General features: G+C 50.0%; 1 protein-coding gene across 2 annotated transcripts in view; it reads right to left on the bottom strand.

Moving 5' to 3' along the window:
• Positions 1-8,569: 8,569 nt before the first annotated feature.
• The window catches only part of LOC120919385, a 63,698-nt gene continuing 55,856 nt past the window's right edge, over positions 8,570-16,411 (bottom strand). For both annotated transcript variants that reach the window (XM_040331543.1, XM_040331535.1), the window contains 2 exons: positions 10,846-10,920; positions 8,570-10,045 (listed from right to left, as the gene is read on the bottom strand). In XM_040331543.1, the coding sequence (XP_040187477.1) occupies positions 10,846-10,920 (75 nt within the window). In that variant the 3' untranslated portion in view covers positions 8,570-10,045. The remainder of the gene's footprint in view (positions 10,046-10,845; positions 10,921-16,411) is intronic.

Genomic DNA, 16,411 nt, shown 5'->3' with positions numbered 1-16,411 from the left:
GATATACATGATACCGATTATCTTCTACATCAGACCCAGTAACTGCCACCAATGCCCAGATCATTAAATTAATGAAGCATATGCAGCTAATTGAAATTCAATGAGCAAAGAAGCTTTGCAAAGTTTGGTCACCTACTAGTAAGCCTGGGTAGGTCACACTTTGCAAAGCTTCTTTGCTCTTTGAATTTAAATTAGCTGCTGCATATGCTTCATTCATTAATTTAATGAGCTGGGCATTGGTGGCAGTTACTGGGTGGTAGTATATAAGGCAATTAGCTCTCTCAGTTGTGAGCGACACTGACATTTGTACTGTGTACACGTAGGTACTGGTACCTGGTCCTGGCTGGCCGCCTCAGTCACGAGTCACCTGCTGCTGCAGTATGTGTATGCTGCTGCCGCCTGCCTGCAGTGCTGCCTGGCTTTGGGGTTCCCCGTTCCCGGATGGTTTAATAAAGTCTCCTCTGACCTGGCACCGGGCGGCTGTCCTCCGACCGGCTCCAGAAACTTCACCCCACGTCACTCACCGACCCGCTGGGGGAAGACGAAAAGGATGAAGGCGCACAGAGGAGGGTAGGGGGAGCAAGCTGTTCTGGCCGAGTGGCCGGTCACACTTTTCATCAAGCATGGGGGGTGCCTGTCACACTTGGCTCCTCCATCATTACCATCATTACAAAATCATCATCCCCCTCATCATCAGCCCCCCCACAATCATCATTACAAAATCATCAGCCCCACCATCACCATCATTACAAAATCATCATCCCCCTCATCATCAGCCCCCCCACAATCATCATTACAAAATCATCAGCCCCACCATCACCATCATTACAAAATCATCATCCCCCTCATCATCAGCCCCCCCACAATCATCATTACAAAATCATCAGCCCCACCATCACCATCATTAATTACATCACCATCAGCCCCCCTCCCCCACCTTCATCATCATCATCATTAATTACATCACCATACGCCCCCCCACCTTCATCATCACAAAATCATCATCCCCACCGTCATTAATTACATCACCATCAGCCCCCCCCCACCATCATTAATTACATCACCATCAGCCCCCCCCCACCATCATTAATTACATCACCATCAGCCCCCCCCCACCATCATTAATTACATCACCATCAGCCCCCCCCCACCATCATTAATTACATCACCATCAGCCCCCCCCCCACCATCATTAATTACATCACCATCAGCCCCCCCCCCCCATCATTAATTACATCACCATCAGCCCCCCCCCCACCATCATTAATTACATCACCATCAGCCCCCCCCCCCACCATCATTAATTACATCACCATCAGCCCCCCCCCCCACCATCATTAATTACATCACCATCAGCCCCCCCCCACCATCATTAATTACATCACCATCAGCCCCCCCCCACCATCATTAATTACATCACCATCAGCCCCCCCCCACCATCATCATCATTAATTACATCACCATCAGCCCCCCCCCCCCCCATCATCATCATCATTAATTACATCACCATCAGCCCCCCCCCACCATCATTAATTACATCACCATCAGCCCCCCCCCCCCCTCATCATCATTAATTACATCACCATCAGCCCCCCCCCCCACCATCATCATCATCATTAATTACATCACCATCAGCCCCCCCCCCCACCATCATCATTAATTACATCACCATCAGCCCCCCCCCCACCATCATCATCATTAATTACATCACCATCAGCCCCCCCCCCCCACCATCATCATCATTAATTACATCACCATCAGCCCCCCCCACCATCATCATCATTAATTACATCACCATCAGCCCCCCCCCCACCATCATCATCATCAATTACATCACCATCAGCCCCCCCCCCCCCACCATTACAAAATCCTCATCCCCCTCACCGTCATCAGCCCCCCCCCCACCATCATCATCATTAATTACATCACCATCAGCCCCCCCCCCCCCACCATCATCAATTACATCACCATCAGCCCCCCCCCCCCCCCACCATTACAAAATCCTCATCCCCCTCACCGTCATCAGCCCCCCCCCACCATCATCATTAAAAAAAATAGCAGGTCCCCTCACCATTGCAAGCCAGACACCCCCCCCCCCCCCAATCATTAAAAAAATAGCAGGTTCCTCTGCACCATCGCAAGCCAGACACCCCCCCCCAATCATTAAAGCGGTGGTTCCCCCTAAAACACATTTCTAACAATAGATTCGTAAGACCCGTTACACTGCGGGTAGGCTGGCTTTTTTTTTTTTTTTTTCGTACATACCGAGATCTCGGCGTCTCGTCCCTTGGCGGTGGGCGTTCCTATTTGATTGACGTTCCTCGGACGGGCGCATACGTGACGTCACGACTTTCCGACAGAAGCCGAACGTCATTGCGCAGGTGCCGTATAGAGTCGGCTCTATACGGCACCTGCGCAGCGACGTTCGGCTTCTTTCGGAAAGTCGTGACGTCACGTACGCGCCCGTCCGAGGAACGTCAATCAACTAGGAACGCCCACTGACAAGGGACGAAACGCCGAGATCTCGGTATGTACTTAAAAAAAAAAAAAAAAGCCAGCCTACCCGCAGTGTAACGGGTCTTACGAATCTATTGTTAGAAATGTGTTTTAGGGGGAACCACCGCTTTAAAAAAATAGCAGGTCCCCTCACCATTGCAAGCCAGACACCCCCCCCCCCCAATCATTAAAAAAATAGCAGGTTCCTCTGCACCATCGCAAGCCAGACACCCCCCCCAATCATTAAAAAAATAGCAACTTCCTCTGCACCATCGCAAGCCAGACACCCCCCCCCCCCCCAATCATTAAAAAAATAGCAACTTCCTCTGCACCATCGCAAGCCAGACACCCCCCCCCCCCAATCATTAAAAAAATAGCAACTTCCTCTGCACCATCGCAAGCCAGACACCCCCCCCCCCCCAATCATTAAAAAAATAGCAACTTCCTCTGCACCATCGCAAGCCAGACACCCCCCCCCCCCCCCAATCATTAAAAAAATAGCAACTTCCTCTGCACCATCGCAAGCCAGACACCCCCCCCCCCCCAATCATTAAAAAAATAGCAACTTCCTCTGCACCATCGCAAGCCAGACACCCCCCCCCCCAATCATTAAAAAAATAGCAACTTCCTCTGCACCATCGCAAGCCAGACACCCCCCCCCCCCCCCCCAATCATTAAAAAAATAGCAACTTCCTCTGCACCATCGCAAGCCAGACACCCCCCCCCCCCCAATCATTAAAAAAATAGCAACTTCCTCTGCACCATCGCAAGCCAGACACCCCCCCCCCCCCAATCATTAAAAAAATAGCAACTTCCTCTGCACCATCGCAAGCCAGACACCCCCCCCCCCCCCAATCATTAAAAAAATAGCAACTTCCTCTGCACCATCGCAAGCCAGACACCCCCCCCCCCCAATCATTAAAAAAATAGCAACTTCCTCTGCACCATCGCAAGCCAGACACCCCCCCCCCCCAATCATTAAAAAAATAGCAACTTCCTCTGCACCATCGCAAGCCAGACACCCCCCCCCCCCCCCCAATCATTAAAAAAATAGCAACTTCCTCTGCACCATCGCAAGCCAGACACCCCCCCCCCCAATCATTAAAAAAATAGCAACTTCCTCTGCACCATCGCAAGCCAGACACCCCCCCCCCCCCCCCAATCATTAAAAAAATAGCAACTTCCTCTGCACCATCGCAAGCCAGACACCCCCCCCCCCCCAATCATTAAAAAAATAGCAACTTCCTCTGCACCATCGCAAGCCAGACACCCCCCCCCCCCCCCAATCATTAAAAAAATAGCAACTTCCTCTGCACCATCGCAAGCCAGACACCCCCCCCCCCCCCATCCATCATAAAAACATCAGGTCCCCCCTCATTCAGCCTGTGCTGTGACTCACGCTTACGGCGGTCATCAGTCACGATGCTCCCCCACTGGGTTCTGGCGCGCTGATACATGTCCCGCCCTCCTCCTCTAGACCAGCTAGTGTGACAGACAGCGCACTGGCTCTATCACACGAGCTTGTCTTCTCTAGGAGGAGGAGGGCGGGACATGTATCACAGCGCGGCGGCGGCGCGCTCTTTTTTAAATCCCCCGCGGCCCGAAGCCGCAGCAAAGTTACAAAAGAGCCGCATGCAGGCTCCGGAGCCGCGGGTTGCCGATACCCGCACTAGACACTCGGCGGCGGCGAAAAAAAAAAAAAAAAAAAAAAACGCTCGCTCATTGCCTTGCCCTGCTCACCGGGCCCCACTCGGCTGCGGGCCCCATAGCGCCCGCGTGGGTCGCTATGGCGGTAGTTCCGCCACTGCATACTACTTCTCTAATCATTTAGCCTGATGATACAATACACATCTTTTAAGGGTAAACACAGATCTTCTTTACACAACACAATAGATCAATTAACCTTTAGAATAGTGAGGGGACATTAGCACGTCAATAACCTGTCAGAGGAATGAATCACACATTAAATTCCTTTCTACATCTACCCATGGCTAGCAGGGAGCAGTACACTGAGACATATAGGCAAATGTATCACAATGTTCACTCACTGTACTGTACTGAATTTATAGAGGGGTAATATTTTCACCCTAGAACAGGAGTTTAGAACTTCTCCCCTTACCTCCATAACATGGAGGGAAGGTGACAACTGAGAACATTTCTTTTTTTTTTTAATAACGTTTTTAATTATTCTGTAGAAAAATAAAACAGCAGAACATTGGTACAAATATGGCAAGCAGACATTGGCAGAAATAAAATAAGAGCGTTGTCTAGCAAGCAAATGTTAGAACCCCGAGGGGGGGGGGTCCTTCCGTGAACTACGGCATCACATATACTAAGAGTAGTAGTAACAGTAGGACATGTAGCTTACAGTACCTTGAGACTGATGCCTCATTTAACTTTCCATAAAACACTTTAAACATACTCGGAAAAGTGGGAGGGGAACAGAGTGGGAAAGGGGGAAAGGAGAAGAGAACAGAAGGAGAAGGGAAAGGGGAAGACCAGGGAGACAAAATGAGCAATAAGGTAAGGAAGAGAAGTACCTCTTAGTTTCGACCACCGGATCAAGGCGGGTCCTCCCGAGAGCGCCACCGCTTCCAGACACTGTCGTGGTCGTCTAGCCTGTCTCGCAGTCTGGCCGTCATTTTTTCCATTATCTCAACGTCCTTAACCCTGGCATAAAGGGCTTCCTGTGATGGGGGCGCAGTCCTCTTCCAGTGGAGGACTATTAAGCACCTTGCCGCTGTGAGAACATGTCTAAGAGGTTTTTTATAGGGTTTAGCTAGCTTCGGCTGGGATAGACCTAGGAGGAAGAACTTTGGGGTCCAGGGTATGGGTGTCTCGAAGAGTCGGGTCAATAATTGTTGCGTTGAGGTCCAGAGCGGGACTATCAAGGGGCATGTCCAATAAATGTGGAAGAGCGTGCATCTGGCTCGCTGGCACTGCCAGCAGCGATCAGAGGTGGAGGGATAGACTTTATGGAGTACGGTACCAAAAGAAGTCAGAGTCAGGTACCAAAAGAAGAGAATCTTGTAGGAATTTTCCTTATAGAGGGTACACATGGAGCTCTTAGCCGCCTGACTCCAGACCGCCCTCCACTCCTCCTCCGGGATCTCCTCTCCCAGCTCCTTCTCCCAATGGAGCATATAGGGATGTTTACCCTGGACCTGCATGGAGTGCCCGTTCAGGATCTGGTATATGTCAAAGATCAGTCCTCTACGTGAGCGGCCCTCTAGTATAATGCGTTCAAATGGGGAAGGGGCGGAGAATTGCAGCCACGGGGCTATAGCTTGGGCATAATGGCGAATCTGCAGGTAGCTGTAAAACACTTGTCTAGGGAGGTCATGTTGGGATTGGAGCTTAGAGAACGGGAGCAGCGTACGGGACCTGGGGTCCACCAGGTGTCCAAAGTGGAACAGGCTCCGCGAGGCCCAGGGCCACGACATCTGGTGGGTAAGACTGGCCGGCACTTCGGGGTTGCACAGGAACGAGGTCATCAGGGAGTGTTCTGATTTAAGGTCGTGTTCACGGGAGAGTTTTAGCCATAGTCGTCGAAGCTGGGACATAGACCCCAACAGTCGACCAGGCTCTAGCTTCATATTTGCGTTCCAGGAGACTGTTGGGGTGTATGGGTGCTAACCAGATTTTCTCTATCTCCGTCCACCTGTTGTATAACCTCTGTGGGAACCAGGAAACTATCGCTCGCAATTGAGCAGCCTGGTAATATCTAACCAGGTCAGGGAACTACAGGCCCCCATCTGTGCGGGCCGCGGTCATGACCGAGCGCGAGACCCTGTCTCCCGTAGATCCATACATAGCGCATTAGGTTGGCCTGGAGTTTACGTAGGTGAGTGTAGGGAATGGGGATCGGCAGGGTCTGGAAAAGATATAAGAGTTTAGGTAGGATGACCATTTTAACGGATGCGATGCGCCCCTAGAGAGAGATTTGGTGGGTCTTCCATTTCTGTAGTAGTTCCCTAATGGATTTGTACAGAGGGGGGAAATTGGATTGGTATAGGGAGATAAAGGACAGGGTGATGTTCACCCCCAGATATTTCAGGCTCTGACGCTCCCAGGTGTATGGGAACTCCGACCGCAAATGGAGCAGTTCGGTGAGAACATTTCTAACTGATAACAATCGGCACATGCTTTCATCCATAGAGCAGACAGGACATGAATTTTATCAGATCACAAGATGTCTGCCAAGATCAACAGGTATGTTTGCACCAGGGGCGGACTGACCATAGGGCACTTCGGGCACGGACCGAGGGCCTGTGACCAGTAGGGGGCCCCATGTCAGCTTCCCCTTCGATCTACCCGTCAATCACAACTAGCTGACGGGTAGATCGGGTCTCGAATCACTGCTTCCTAAGACTGCAGTGTAAACAGACCTCTTGTGATGCGCTCCTCTGGCCGGCCCCTCCTCCCCTTCCGTCCACCCCAGGTGCTTGTATTTGTCATCACCTCGGACGGACGAGAAGAGAAGGGGGGCCGGCGGGGAGGAACGCATCACAAGAGGTATGTTTACAGCCGCTTCCCGCACTCTTCTGCATCTAGAGGAAAGCTTGTATGCTGTCCTGTGTCCCTGTACATGTGCCTAGCATCCTGAACTCTGCCCCATACCCTGCACTCTCTCTGCCCCATACCCTGCACTCACTCTGCCCCATACCCTGCACTCTCTCTGCCCCATACCCTGCAATCTCTCTGCCCCATACCCTGCAATCTCTCTGCCCCATACCCTGCACTCTCTCTGCCCCATACCCTGCACTCTCTCTGCCCCATACCCTGCACTCTCTCTGCCCCATACCCTGCACTCTCTCTGCCCCATACCCTGCACTCACTCTGCCCCATACCCTGCACTCACTCTGCCCCATACCCTGCACTCTCTCTGCCACATACCCTGCACTCTCTCTCTGCCCCATACCCTGCTCTCTCTCTCTGCCCCATACCCTGCTCTCTCTCTCTGCCCCATACCCTGCTCTCTCTCTCTGCCCCATACCCTTCACTCTCTCTCTGCCCCATACCCTGCTCTCTCTCTCTGCCCCATACCTTGCTCTCTCTGCCCCATACCCTGCTCTCTCTCTCTCTCTGCCCCATACCCTGCTCTCTCTCTCTCTGCCCCATACCCTGCTCTCTGTCTGTCCCATGCCCTGCTATCCGCCCATACCCTGTTTTCTGCCTTATGCCCTGATATATGCCAATACTTTGCTCTCTGCCACATGCCCTGATATATGCCCCATGCTCTGATGTCTGCCCATGCCCTGCTCCCACATGCCCTGCTCTTTGCCTAATATTCTGTGTGCCCCCATGCCCTGCTCTGTGCCCCCTTGCCCTGATGTGTGCCCCATGCCCCGATGTGTGCCCCCATGCTCTGCTGCCTGCCCCCATGCCCTTCTATGTGTCCCCATGATGTGCCCCATGACCTACTGTGTGCCCCATGATGTGCTCTACGGTGTGCACCATGATGTGTCCTACTGTGTGCCCAATGCCCTACTATATGTCCCACTGTGTGCCCAATTCCCTCCTTTTGGCCCTGTGATGTGTCCTGAGCCCCCATGCCCTGCTGTCTGCTCTGTGCCCCCATGCCCTTAAGTCTGCCCCATGCCCTGCTCTTTGCACCATGCCCTGCTCTTTGCCCCCATGCCCTGCTGTCGACCCCATGCCCTGCTCTGTGACCCCATGCCCTGATCTCTGCCCCATGCCCTGATGTCTGCCCCATGCCCTTCTCTGTGCCCCCCATGTCATGATGTCTGCCCCACATCCTGCTCTGTGCCCCATGCCCAGCTATCTGCCCCCATGGCCCTAGGCCCTGCTCCATGCCCCTAGGCCCCGCTGTGTGCCCCCATGATGTGTGTGGGTGTAGCTTGAGTGTGGGCAGGGATACAGGGGGCCCCATGATCTCCTGTTGCCCGGGGGCCCCAGGAGTTGTCAGTCCGCCCCTGTTTGCACTTATCAAAGAAATATTGCAAAATGCTCTCATTGGTATATAAGTAAAATGAACAAAGTTCATTGATGGAAGTCTATATACATTTTAACACAATGCAGAGAAAAACACATGCAAATGCAAAACTATCAGTAATTTTACAAGAAATTTATTATGATATACAGTATCAGCATAATAAAAAAATGCACATTTTATCAAAAAGGGATTTATCTATCAATGTTTCCACCCAAGATTAACACAACTTTCACCCAAGATATATACATTTCTATAAATGACCAGATAAATATGTGAATCTTGGGTGAAAACACTAACAAAATTGCCCCTAAAAAACAGTCACTGAGCTCCAGGCTAGTGACTGTGCTGAGGGGTGTATTGTGGGAGAATAATAGCAGTCTGTTGCAGGCAGGAAGAAGCATTTCCTATGTCTCCTCTCCCCCAGTCACCACTCAACTTTATAGCTGGCCATTAGGTGAAAGACATCATCAAGGAATTGATTTACATGAGACAACATGTGTAAACCCAGCCAATGTAAAGTGCTCTATGAATGGAAGTTCCACCTCCACCTTTCATAGATAGTTTTTCATTGTGGGAAGTGATAGTACAGCTTTTATCAGTGGAGCAGGGGATAGGAAATGGACAGGTACAACTGGCACTTTGACGAATGCCTGTGACAGCTTTAGTGACTTGTATTAACTGTATACCCTGCAGCTGTAGAAGATCCCAGCTGGGGGTATCAGGGGGTGACAGAGGAATGAACAGAGCAGTCACCAGCACAAGGGACACTTTTTACTCAAAATATGTACTGGGGGCAGATTACAAAAAAAAAAAAAAAAAAAATCACCTTAAAAGATAAGTACACCTTTGGGAACATATTACACGTTCCACCCATTTTTAGGGTGGGACATGTAACATGTTCCCACTCCTGCAGCCACTCCCTGATCCCCCGGTGACAGCGGGCTGGGGATCTTCTCCCTGCACCCACTGTCACTATTTGAAAAGAGCGTGGTCGTTCGGGGCTTTGCTCACTACAAGTACCGAAAGCCTTTGCGGGTGACGGCTTGTAGTTCTCAATGAACTACCAGGGTGCTGTTAAGTGCTTCAGGTAGTTAATTATTTCTTCCTATCATTGTCTAACTGCCTGAGGTACAAGCAGACACCTTATACTGACAGGAGCCCTGCATTGCATCTGCTGATCACGGGTGTGACGCTTCCCAGGCTGCAAAAAAACTTGCATTTATTCTTTTTTTAAAAGGTGAACTTATCCTTTAAGCTTTAACATTACCAAATCAGATAAGTTTAGGAACCCTGGAAATAGTGTTACGTATGCCATGTCATTAATATAGTACAAATAATCAACTTTGTACATTTATCTATAATTAGAATTAGAATAATAATGATTTTGTTCACTGCACGTTTTACACTTTTAACACAGCTATGCTATTAAATGGTTGCTGATGCAAATAAATTTCATTGTATTTCTCTAGACATTTATTCCTTAAGATATTGGTAATTTACAAACAAGTAGGAATGGGAAATCATCAGGCTGTTCCATTTGTGAGAACGATTCTTTTGCAGGGTGAATAGTCCATAAAGCAGGTATATAGTAAGCTAAAGGAAACAAAAAGAATAACAGAAATTTTAATAGAACTCCTAAATTACTTTTTAAACACTTATCTTCTACTTATATGACTTTAGTGGGCTGATTACATTATCATTTTTTTGAAAAATTGTTGCTCTATTTTTTGTTTATAGCACAAAAACAAAAAACCGCAGAGGTGATCAAATACCACCAAAAGAAAGCTCTATTTGTGGGAAGAAAAGGACACCAATTTTGTTTGGGAGCCATGTCGCACGACCGCACAATTGTCAGTTAAAGCGACGCAGTGCCGAATCACAAAAAGTGCTCTGGTCATTGACCAGCAATATGGTCCGGGGGTTAAGTGGTTAAAACGTACATTTGATCGGATTTCAGGTTGTATTCCTCTCTACAACAGCACTTGACAGGCTGGAGCAGCACCTGGAGCACATGAGGTGTCCTGCATGCACAAGTGCTTCTGTCAAGGATTATGCTGCCAGAAGGAGCCAAAGGGATGAGCACATTATTCAGCAGCTCCTTCACTGTCAAATTACGGGCTGGCCTCTATTGTGGGCACATGGTGCCATACATTGTCTATGCATAAGAGATTTGACATAACAAGTCTCTTAAGAGTCGTTTAAAGCTCCCCTGTACACAGAAACACTGTGATATGATGTCACTGCAGCCATTGTGATAATGACATAACTAAACAAATGCCACAAATATCATCATTAGAGATGGAGCCCATGAGATCAAATATATATTATTCCTCATTTGTTTAGTAGGCATTTCAATTCATGGTGCATCAATATATTCTTAAACATTAACCTACCTATGCTTTCATGTTGTTTAGTGGAATCTCTGAATCTTCAGGATGTTTGTTGTAGTTCAAAGAATAACTCATTTTCTAAAAAAAAAAAAAAATGGAATTTAAATAGAACACATTTTAATAGTTTTTAATAGATCTTTATGACCTATTTGGTTTGGCAAACTGCATTACGATTAAAGGAGTTGTAAAGACAGAAGGTTTTTTATCTTAATGCATTCTATGCATTAAGATTCAAAACCTTCAGTATGCAGCAGCCTCCCCAGCACCCCTAATATTTACCTGAGCCCCATCTCTATCCAGTGATGTCCACGAGTCCCTTGGCCTCTCCCTTCTGATTGGCTGAGACACAGCAACAGCACCATTGGCTCCCGCAGCTGTCAATAACAGTCAGTTAGCCAATTGGGATAGAGAGGAGGTGGGGTTGAACAGTAGCTCTGTGTCTGAATGAACACACAGAGCTGCAGCTCGGCTTGGGTGCCCCCATAGTAAGCTGCTTGCTGTGGGGGCACTCGATAGAAGGGAATGGCCAAGAGGAGTGAAGATGGACCTGAGAAGAGGAGGCTCCAGGCTGCCCTGTGCAAAACCACTGCACATAGGAGGTAAGTATAACATGTTTGTTATTTTTTTTTATTATTTGACTTTACAATCACTTTTAATATTGTGGATTCAGAAAGTTGATTTCCCTTTCTTGCATTTGAAGGTACAATTATTCAAGCAGTAGGACACCTGAGTTATAGTTGGTTGGGTATAAGAACCAGCATTCACTGTGCAGATTTAACACAAATGTACAATGTACTTAAAAAAAGTAAAAAAAAACAGTATATCTTCAGATTTTTGTTTTGAACTATGTGAAGGACGGAATATCTATGTCTTCTGGAGCCATGTATTTCCAATAGGGCCCAAATATATAAGAAGAGAGGACACACAGAGGGCCCCTTAGTGTGGAAGTCATAAGCCGTATAAGCCGGTTGAAGTAAACAGTAAAAATGCTAGATGGAGGGATTGTGCCTTTTTATAAAAATCAACCTCACCTTACTTCTAATGTGGCCCCAGGTCCTCCAATTGTTTTGCAGATAATCATCAGTTTACTCAAAACTCACACATGTCTGCAACTATAAAACACAGCTTGTATTCCATTGGACAAAAAATATGACGGGATACCGAATTGATCAATAGTTAGGTGCAGGGGGTGAACGTGGTACAGAGTCCTGAGCTCAACCATTATGCGATAGTCAGTACTTGCATAATAGAGCACCCCAGGCTTGAGAGATCCTACAGAACACTGAAGATAATTCAAAGATATGAGGAGGTGCACCTGGAGGTGCTGCCATATGGGCTCTATAGAGCTGGGGCTACATTAGAAGGTAAGGTGAAAACAAAGGTTTGCATGATACCTCTTACTTCTCTGTTATGTTAGTCAAAGAAGACACAAAGGGGGTTGATTTACTAAAAATCTGGTGCAGCTTTGCATAGAAACCAATCAGCTTCCATTTTTTTTTTGTCAAAGCTTAACTGAACAAGCTGAAATTAGAAGCTGATTGGCTACCATGCACAGCTGCACCAGATTTTGCACTCTCCACTTTTGGTAAATCACCCCCCTCCCCCCCCAAAAAAAGTTCAACTATAATGACCCCCCTTTTTATATTTAATATTTACTTAGATGGGGAAGGGTTAGACCTTCTGTTATGCCACGTACACACGATCGGAAATTCCCACAAAAAAAACGTGGGTTTTTTTCAAGGAATTTGGGCTCAAACTTGTGTTGCATACACACGGTCACACAAAATTCTGACCGTTAAAGAACGCAGTGACGTACAACACTATGACGAGCTGAGAAAAATGAAGTTTAATGATTAGGAGCATCTGTCAAATTGATTCAGAGCATGCGTATTTTTATTGCACGTCGGAATTGCATACAGATGATCGGAATTTCCGACAAGAACCTTTCTTGTCTGAAAATTTGACTAGCTCTCAAAGTTTGCCGTCGGACAGAAAAAGTCCGATGGGGCTTACACATGGTCAGAATTTACGACCAAAAGCTCACCTTGAACTTTTCTTGTCTGAAATTCCTATCGTGTGTATGTGGCATTAAACTTTTATTGCTGTCTGTGTCCCCATTGGGGAACTTCACTTCTCTATTTGTATTGGTGACCTCTGGCACCAAGAAACAATGTAAGGGGAAATAAAACATTTAGAGTTGCGCACAGGTCAAAAGGTAAGAGGAAATCTTCCAATGGTTACACTGGTTCCATGGACAGCTGTCTAATGCAAGGTATACACGTCGCTTATTTTTGTTCAATTGCGGGCTGAACAAAAATACCCAAACAGATTCCCCCATCCATGCTACACAGTGCAAATTGAGATTCTCCCGCTGTGGCTATTGTTTTTGACGGCTGCAACCTGTCAGAATACCAGAGTGTCATGGACCTTGCAGTGCTGGAATGTTTCTACTTGAAATCCTAATTCATGTATTTCAGAAGATGGGACATTACTGACAGTTCATTGCAGGAGATACTGTACACATTACAAGTGGTTTAGTTGTCCTGACTAGGTCAATTGACAATGACCCTTCAATGCTTAGCTCAGGCTATTGAAATGCTAAGTGGAACCGGCTTGTGAAATACCTTTTATTGTGTTCTGCAGGTTACAAGCGGTTGTCAGAGACGGGACGTCTCTAGGACATAATTACCTCCACTAAATGACTTAGAATGTGTGTTTGAAGATGTATGTGTTTACGCTAAAATACTTTGTATTGTTCTAAAGGTCAGAAGTCTCCTGTCAGGAGTATTGAATTAGCATGTTATTATCTAAAGAAATGTAACCTCTCAGAGGTAGTAATTAAGTTCTGCTAAATAGACCGGGCTATTGTGTACATTGATTACCCCCTGGGGCTTCTGTCTCAATACACATAATAGTCTTTCTATCCAAGCTATTGGACCAATCCCTGTTGACTATTTCAAGTCCTCATTTGCATGATTAAGGAGGACCTGAGTGAGGACTGCATATACTTTACAATTGACCAATAGGAAAGCGGTTGTTGGGAGTGGGATGTTCCAAATTCTGTATAAAAGTGTGCTGTGTACTTGAAAATAAAGAGTCCTGCTTGAACATACATACAGCCTGCCTGGTATGTGTTCTTAATGGGTCTGCAGGGCCGGCGCAACCACCAGGCGGACCAAGCGGCCGCTTGGGGCGGGCAGGTCCGCAGCCTGGGATGGGGCGGAAAAATTACTTTTTCTTTTTTTAATACTTTATGATCCGGAGTTGCCGCCGCCCTCCGGCGCCCCGCTCCGGTGTGCTAATGCGCCGCAGCGCCTGTCAGCTGCTGACTGGATGTGGCCCGGGCCGGGCGCATCCAGTCCCGACTCCCATCCTTACGTTACTGCCTGGTGAGGTGATGGATGACGCCGGTTCCTGGCCTGTACGGCACGGCACTTCAGTGACGACGTCCTCCTCCGCGCAGGAGGACGTCTGACGTCACTGAAGGGGCGGCCCTTCGCTGCTGGCGCCACAGAGGCTGCAGCAGTAGTACAGAAGAGTGACACAGTACCCAGTCCCGCGCCGGAAGATTGGAGAAAATCGCACAGGAGGTGAGGGTGGGGAAGAAGAATTGATGGATGATGGAAGAAGGAGCAAGGGGGGTTAATGGAGACTGGGTCGGGTGGATAATTAATAAAGCAGGAGGGCTTAATGGAACTGGAAGAAGGAGTGGGGCCCCCACTCCTTCTTACAGTTCCATTATGCCCTCCTGCTTTATTAATTATCCACCCGACCCAGTCTCCATTAACCCCCCTTGCTCCTTCTTCCATCATCCATCATCCATCCCCCCTGGGCCCTGCTCTGCTTCTGCCATTCCTCCCCCCCACAGTGGGGGGGAGGAATGGCGGAAGCAGAGCAGGGCCCAGGGGGGATGGATGATGGAAGAAGGAGCAGGGGGGGTTAATGGAGACTGGGTTGAGACTGGCTGCACCCCCCTCTGCTGTCCACCTGGCTGCACCCCCCTCTGCTGTACACCTGGCTGCACCCCCCTCTGCTGTCCACCTGGCTGCACCCCCCTCTGCTGTCCACCTGGCTGCACCCCCCTCTTCTGTCCACCTGGCTGCACCCCCCTCTGCTGTCCACCTGGCTGCACCCCCCTCTGCTGTCCACCTGGCTGCACCCCCCTCTGCTGTCCACCTGGCTGCACCCCCCTCTGCTGTCCACCTGGCTGCACCCCCTCTCCTGTCCACCTGGCTGCACCCCCCTCTGCTGTCCACCTGGCTGCACCCCCCTCTTCTGTCCACCTGGCTGCACCCCCCTCTCCTGTCCACCTGACTCCATCCCTTCACCTGGCTGCACTTCCCCTCTCCTGTCCACCTGGCTGCACCCCCCTCTCCTGTCCACCTGGCTGCACCCCCCTCTCCTGTCCACCTGGCTGCACCCCCCTCTTCTGTCCACCTGGCTGCACCCCCTCTTCTGTCCACCTGGCTGCACCCCCCTCTTCTGTCCACCTGGCTGCACCCCCCTCTTCTGTCCACCTGGCTGCACCCCCCTCTTCTGTCCACCTGACTCCATCCCTTCACCTGGCTGCACTTCCCCTCTCCTGTCCACCTGGCTGCACCCCCCTCTCCTGTCCACCTGGCTGCACCCCCCTCTGCTGTCCACCTGGCTGCACCCCCCTCTCCTGTCCACCTGGCTGCACCCCCCTCTTCTGTCCACCTGGCTGCACCCCCCTCTTCTGTCCACCTGGCTGCACCCCCCTCTTCTGTCCACCTGGCTGCACCCCCCTCTCCTGTCCACCTGACTCCATCCCTTCACCTGGCTGCACTTCCCCTCTCCTGTCCACCTGGCTGCACCCCCCTCTCCTGTCCACCTGGCTGCACCCCCTCTCCTGTCCACCTGGCTGCACCCCCCTCTTCTGTCCACCTGGCTGCACCCCCCTCTTCTGTCCACCTGGCTGCACCCCCCTCTTCTGTCCACCTGGCTGCACCCCCCTCTTCTGTCCACCTGACTCCATCCCTTCACCTGGCTGCACTTCCCCTCTCCTGTCCACCTGGCTGCACCCCCCTCTGCTGTCCACCTGGCTGCTCTCCCCTCTCCTGTCCACCTGGCTGCTCTCCCCTCTCCTGTCCACCTGGCTGCTCTCCCCTCTCCTGTCCACCTGGCTATATCCTCCCTCCACCTGGCTGCACCCCCCTCCTGTCCACCTGGCTCCATCCCTCCAACTGGCTGCACCCCCTCCTGTCCACCTGGCTATATCCTCCCTCCGCCTGGCTGCACCCCCTCTCTTGTCCGCCTGGCCATATCCTCCTTTCACCTGGTTGCACCCTCCACCTGGCTGTACCTCCCCTCTCCTCTCCACCTGGCTGTACCTCCCCTCTCCTCTCCACCTGGCTGTACCTCACCTCTCCTCTCCACCTGGCTGCACCTCCCCTCTCCACCTGGCTGCATCCTCCTCCTGTCCACCTGGCTCCATCCCTCCACCTACCTGCACCCCCCACCTGTCCACCTGGCTTTATCCCTCCACCTACCTGCACACCCCTCCTGTCCACCTGGCTCTATCCCTCCATGTGGCTGCACCCCACCTCCT

Source organism: Rana temporaria, chromosome 1 (genome assembly GCF_905171775.1).
Source record: "Rana temporaria chromosome 1, aRanTem1.1, whole genome shotgun sequence".
NCBI lineage: Eukaryota > Metazoa > Chordata > Amphibia > Anura > Ranidae > Rana > Rana temporaria.
Note: the sequence above shows the minus strand (reverse complement) of the source record. Positions and strands in the feature narration are given on the sequence as shown.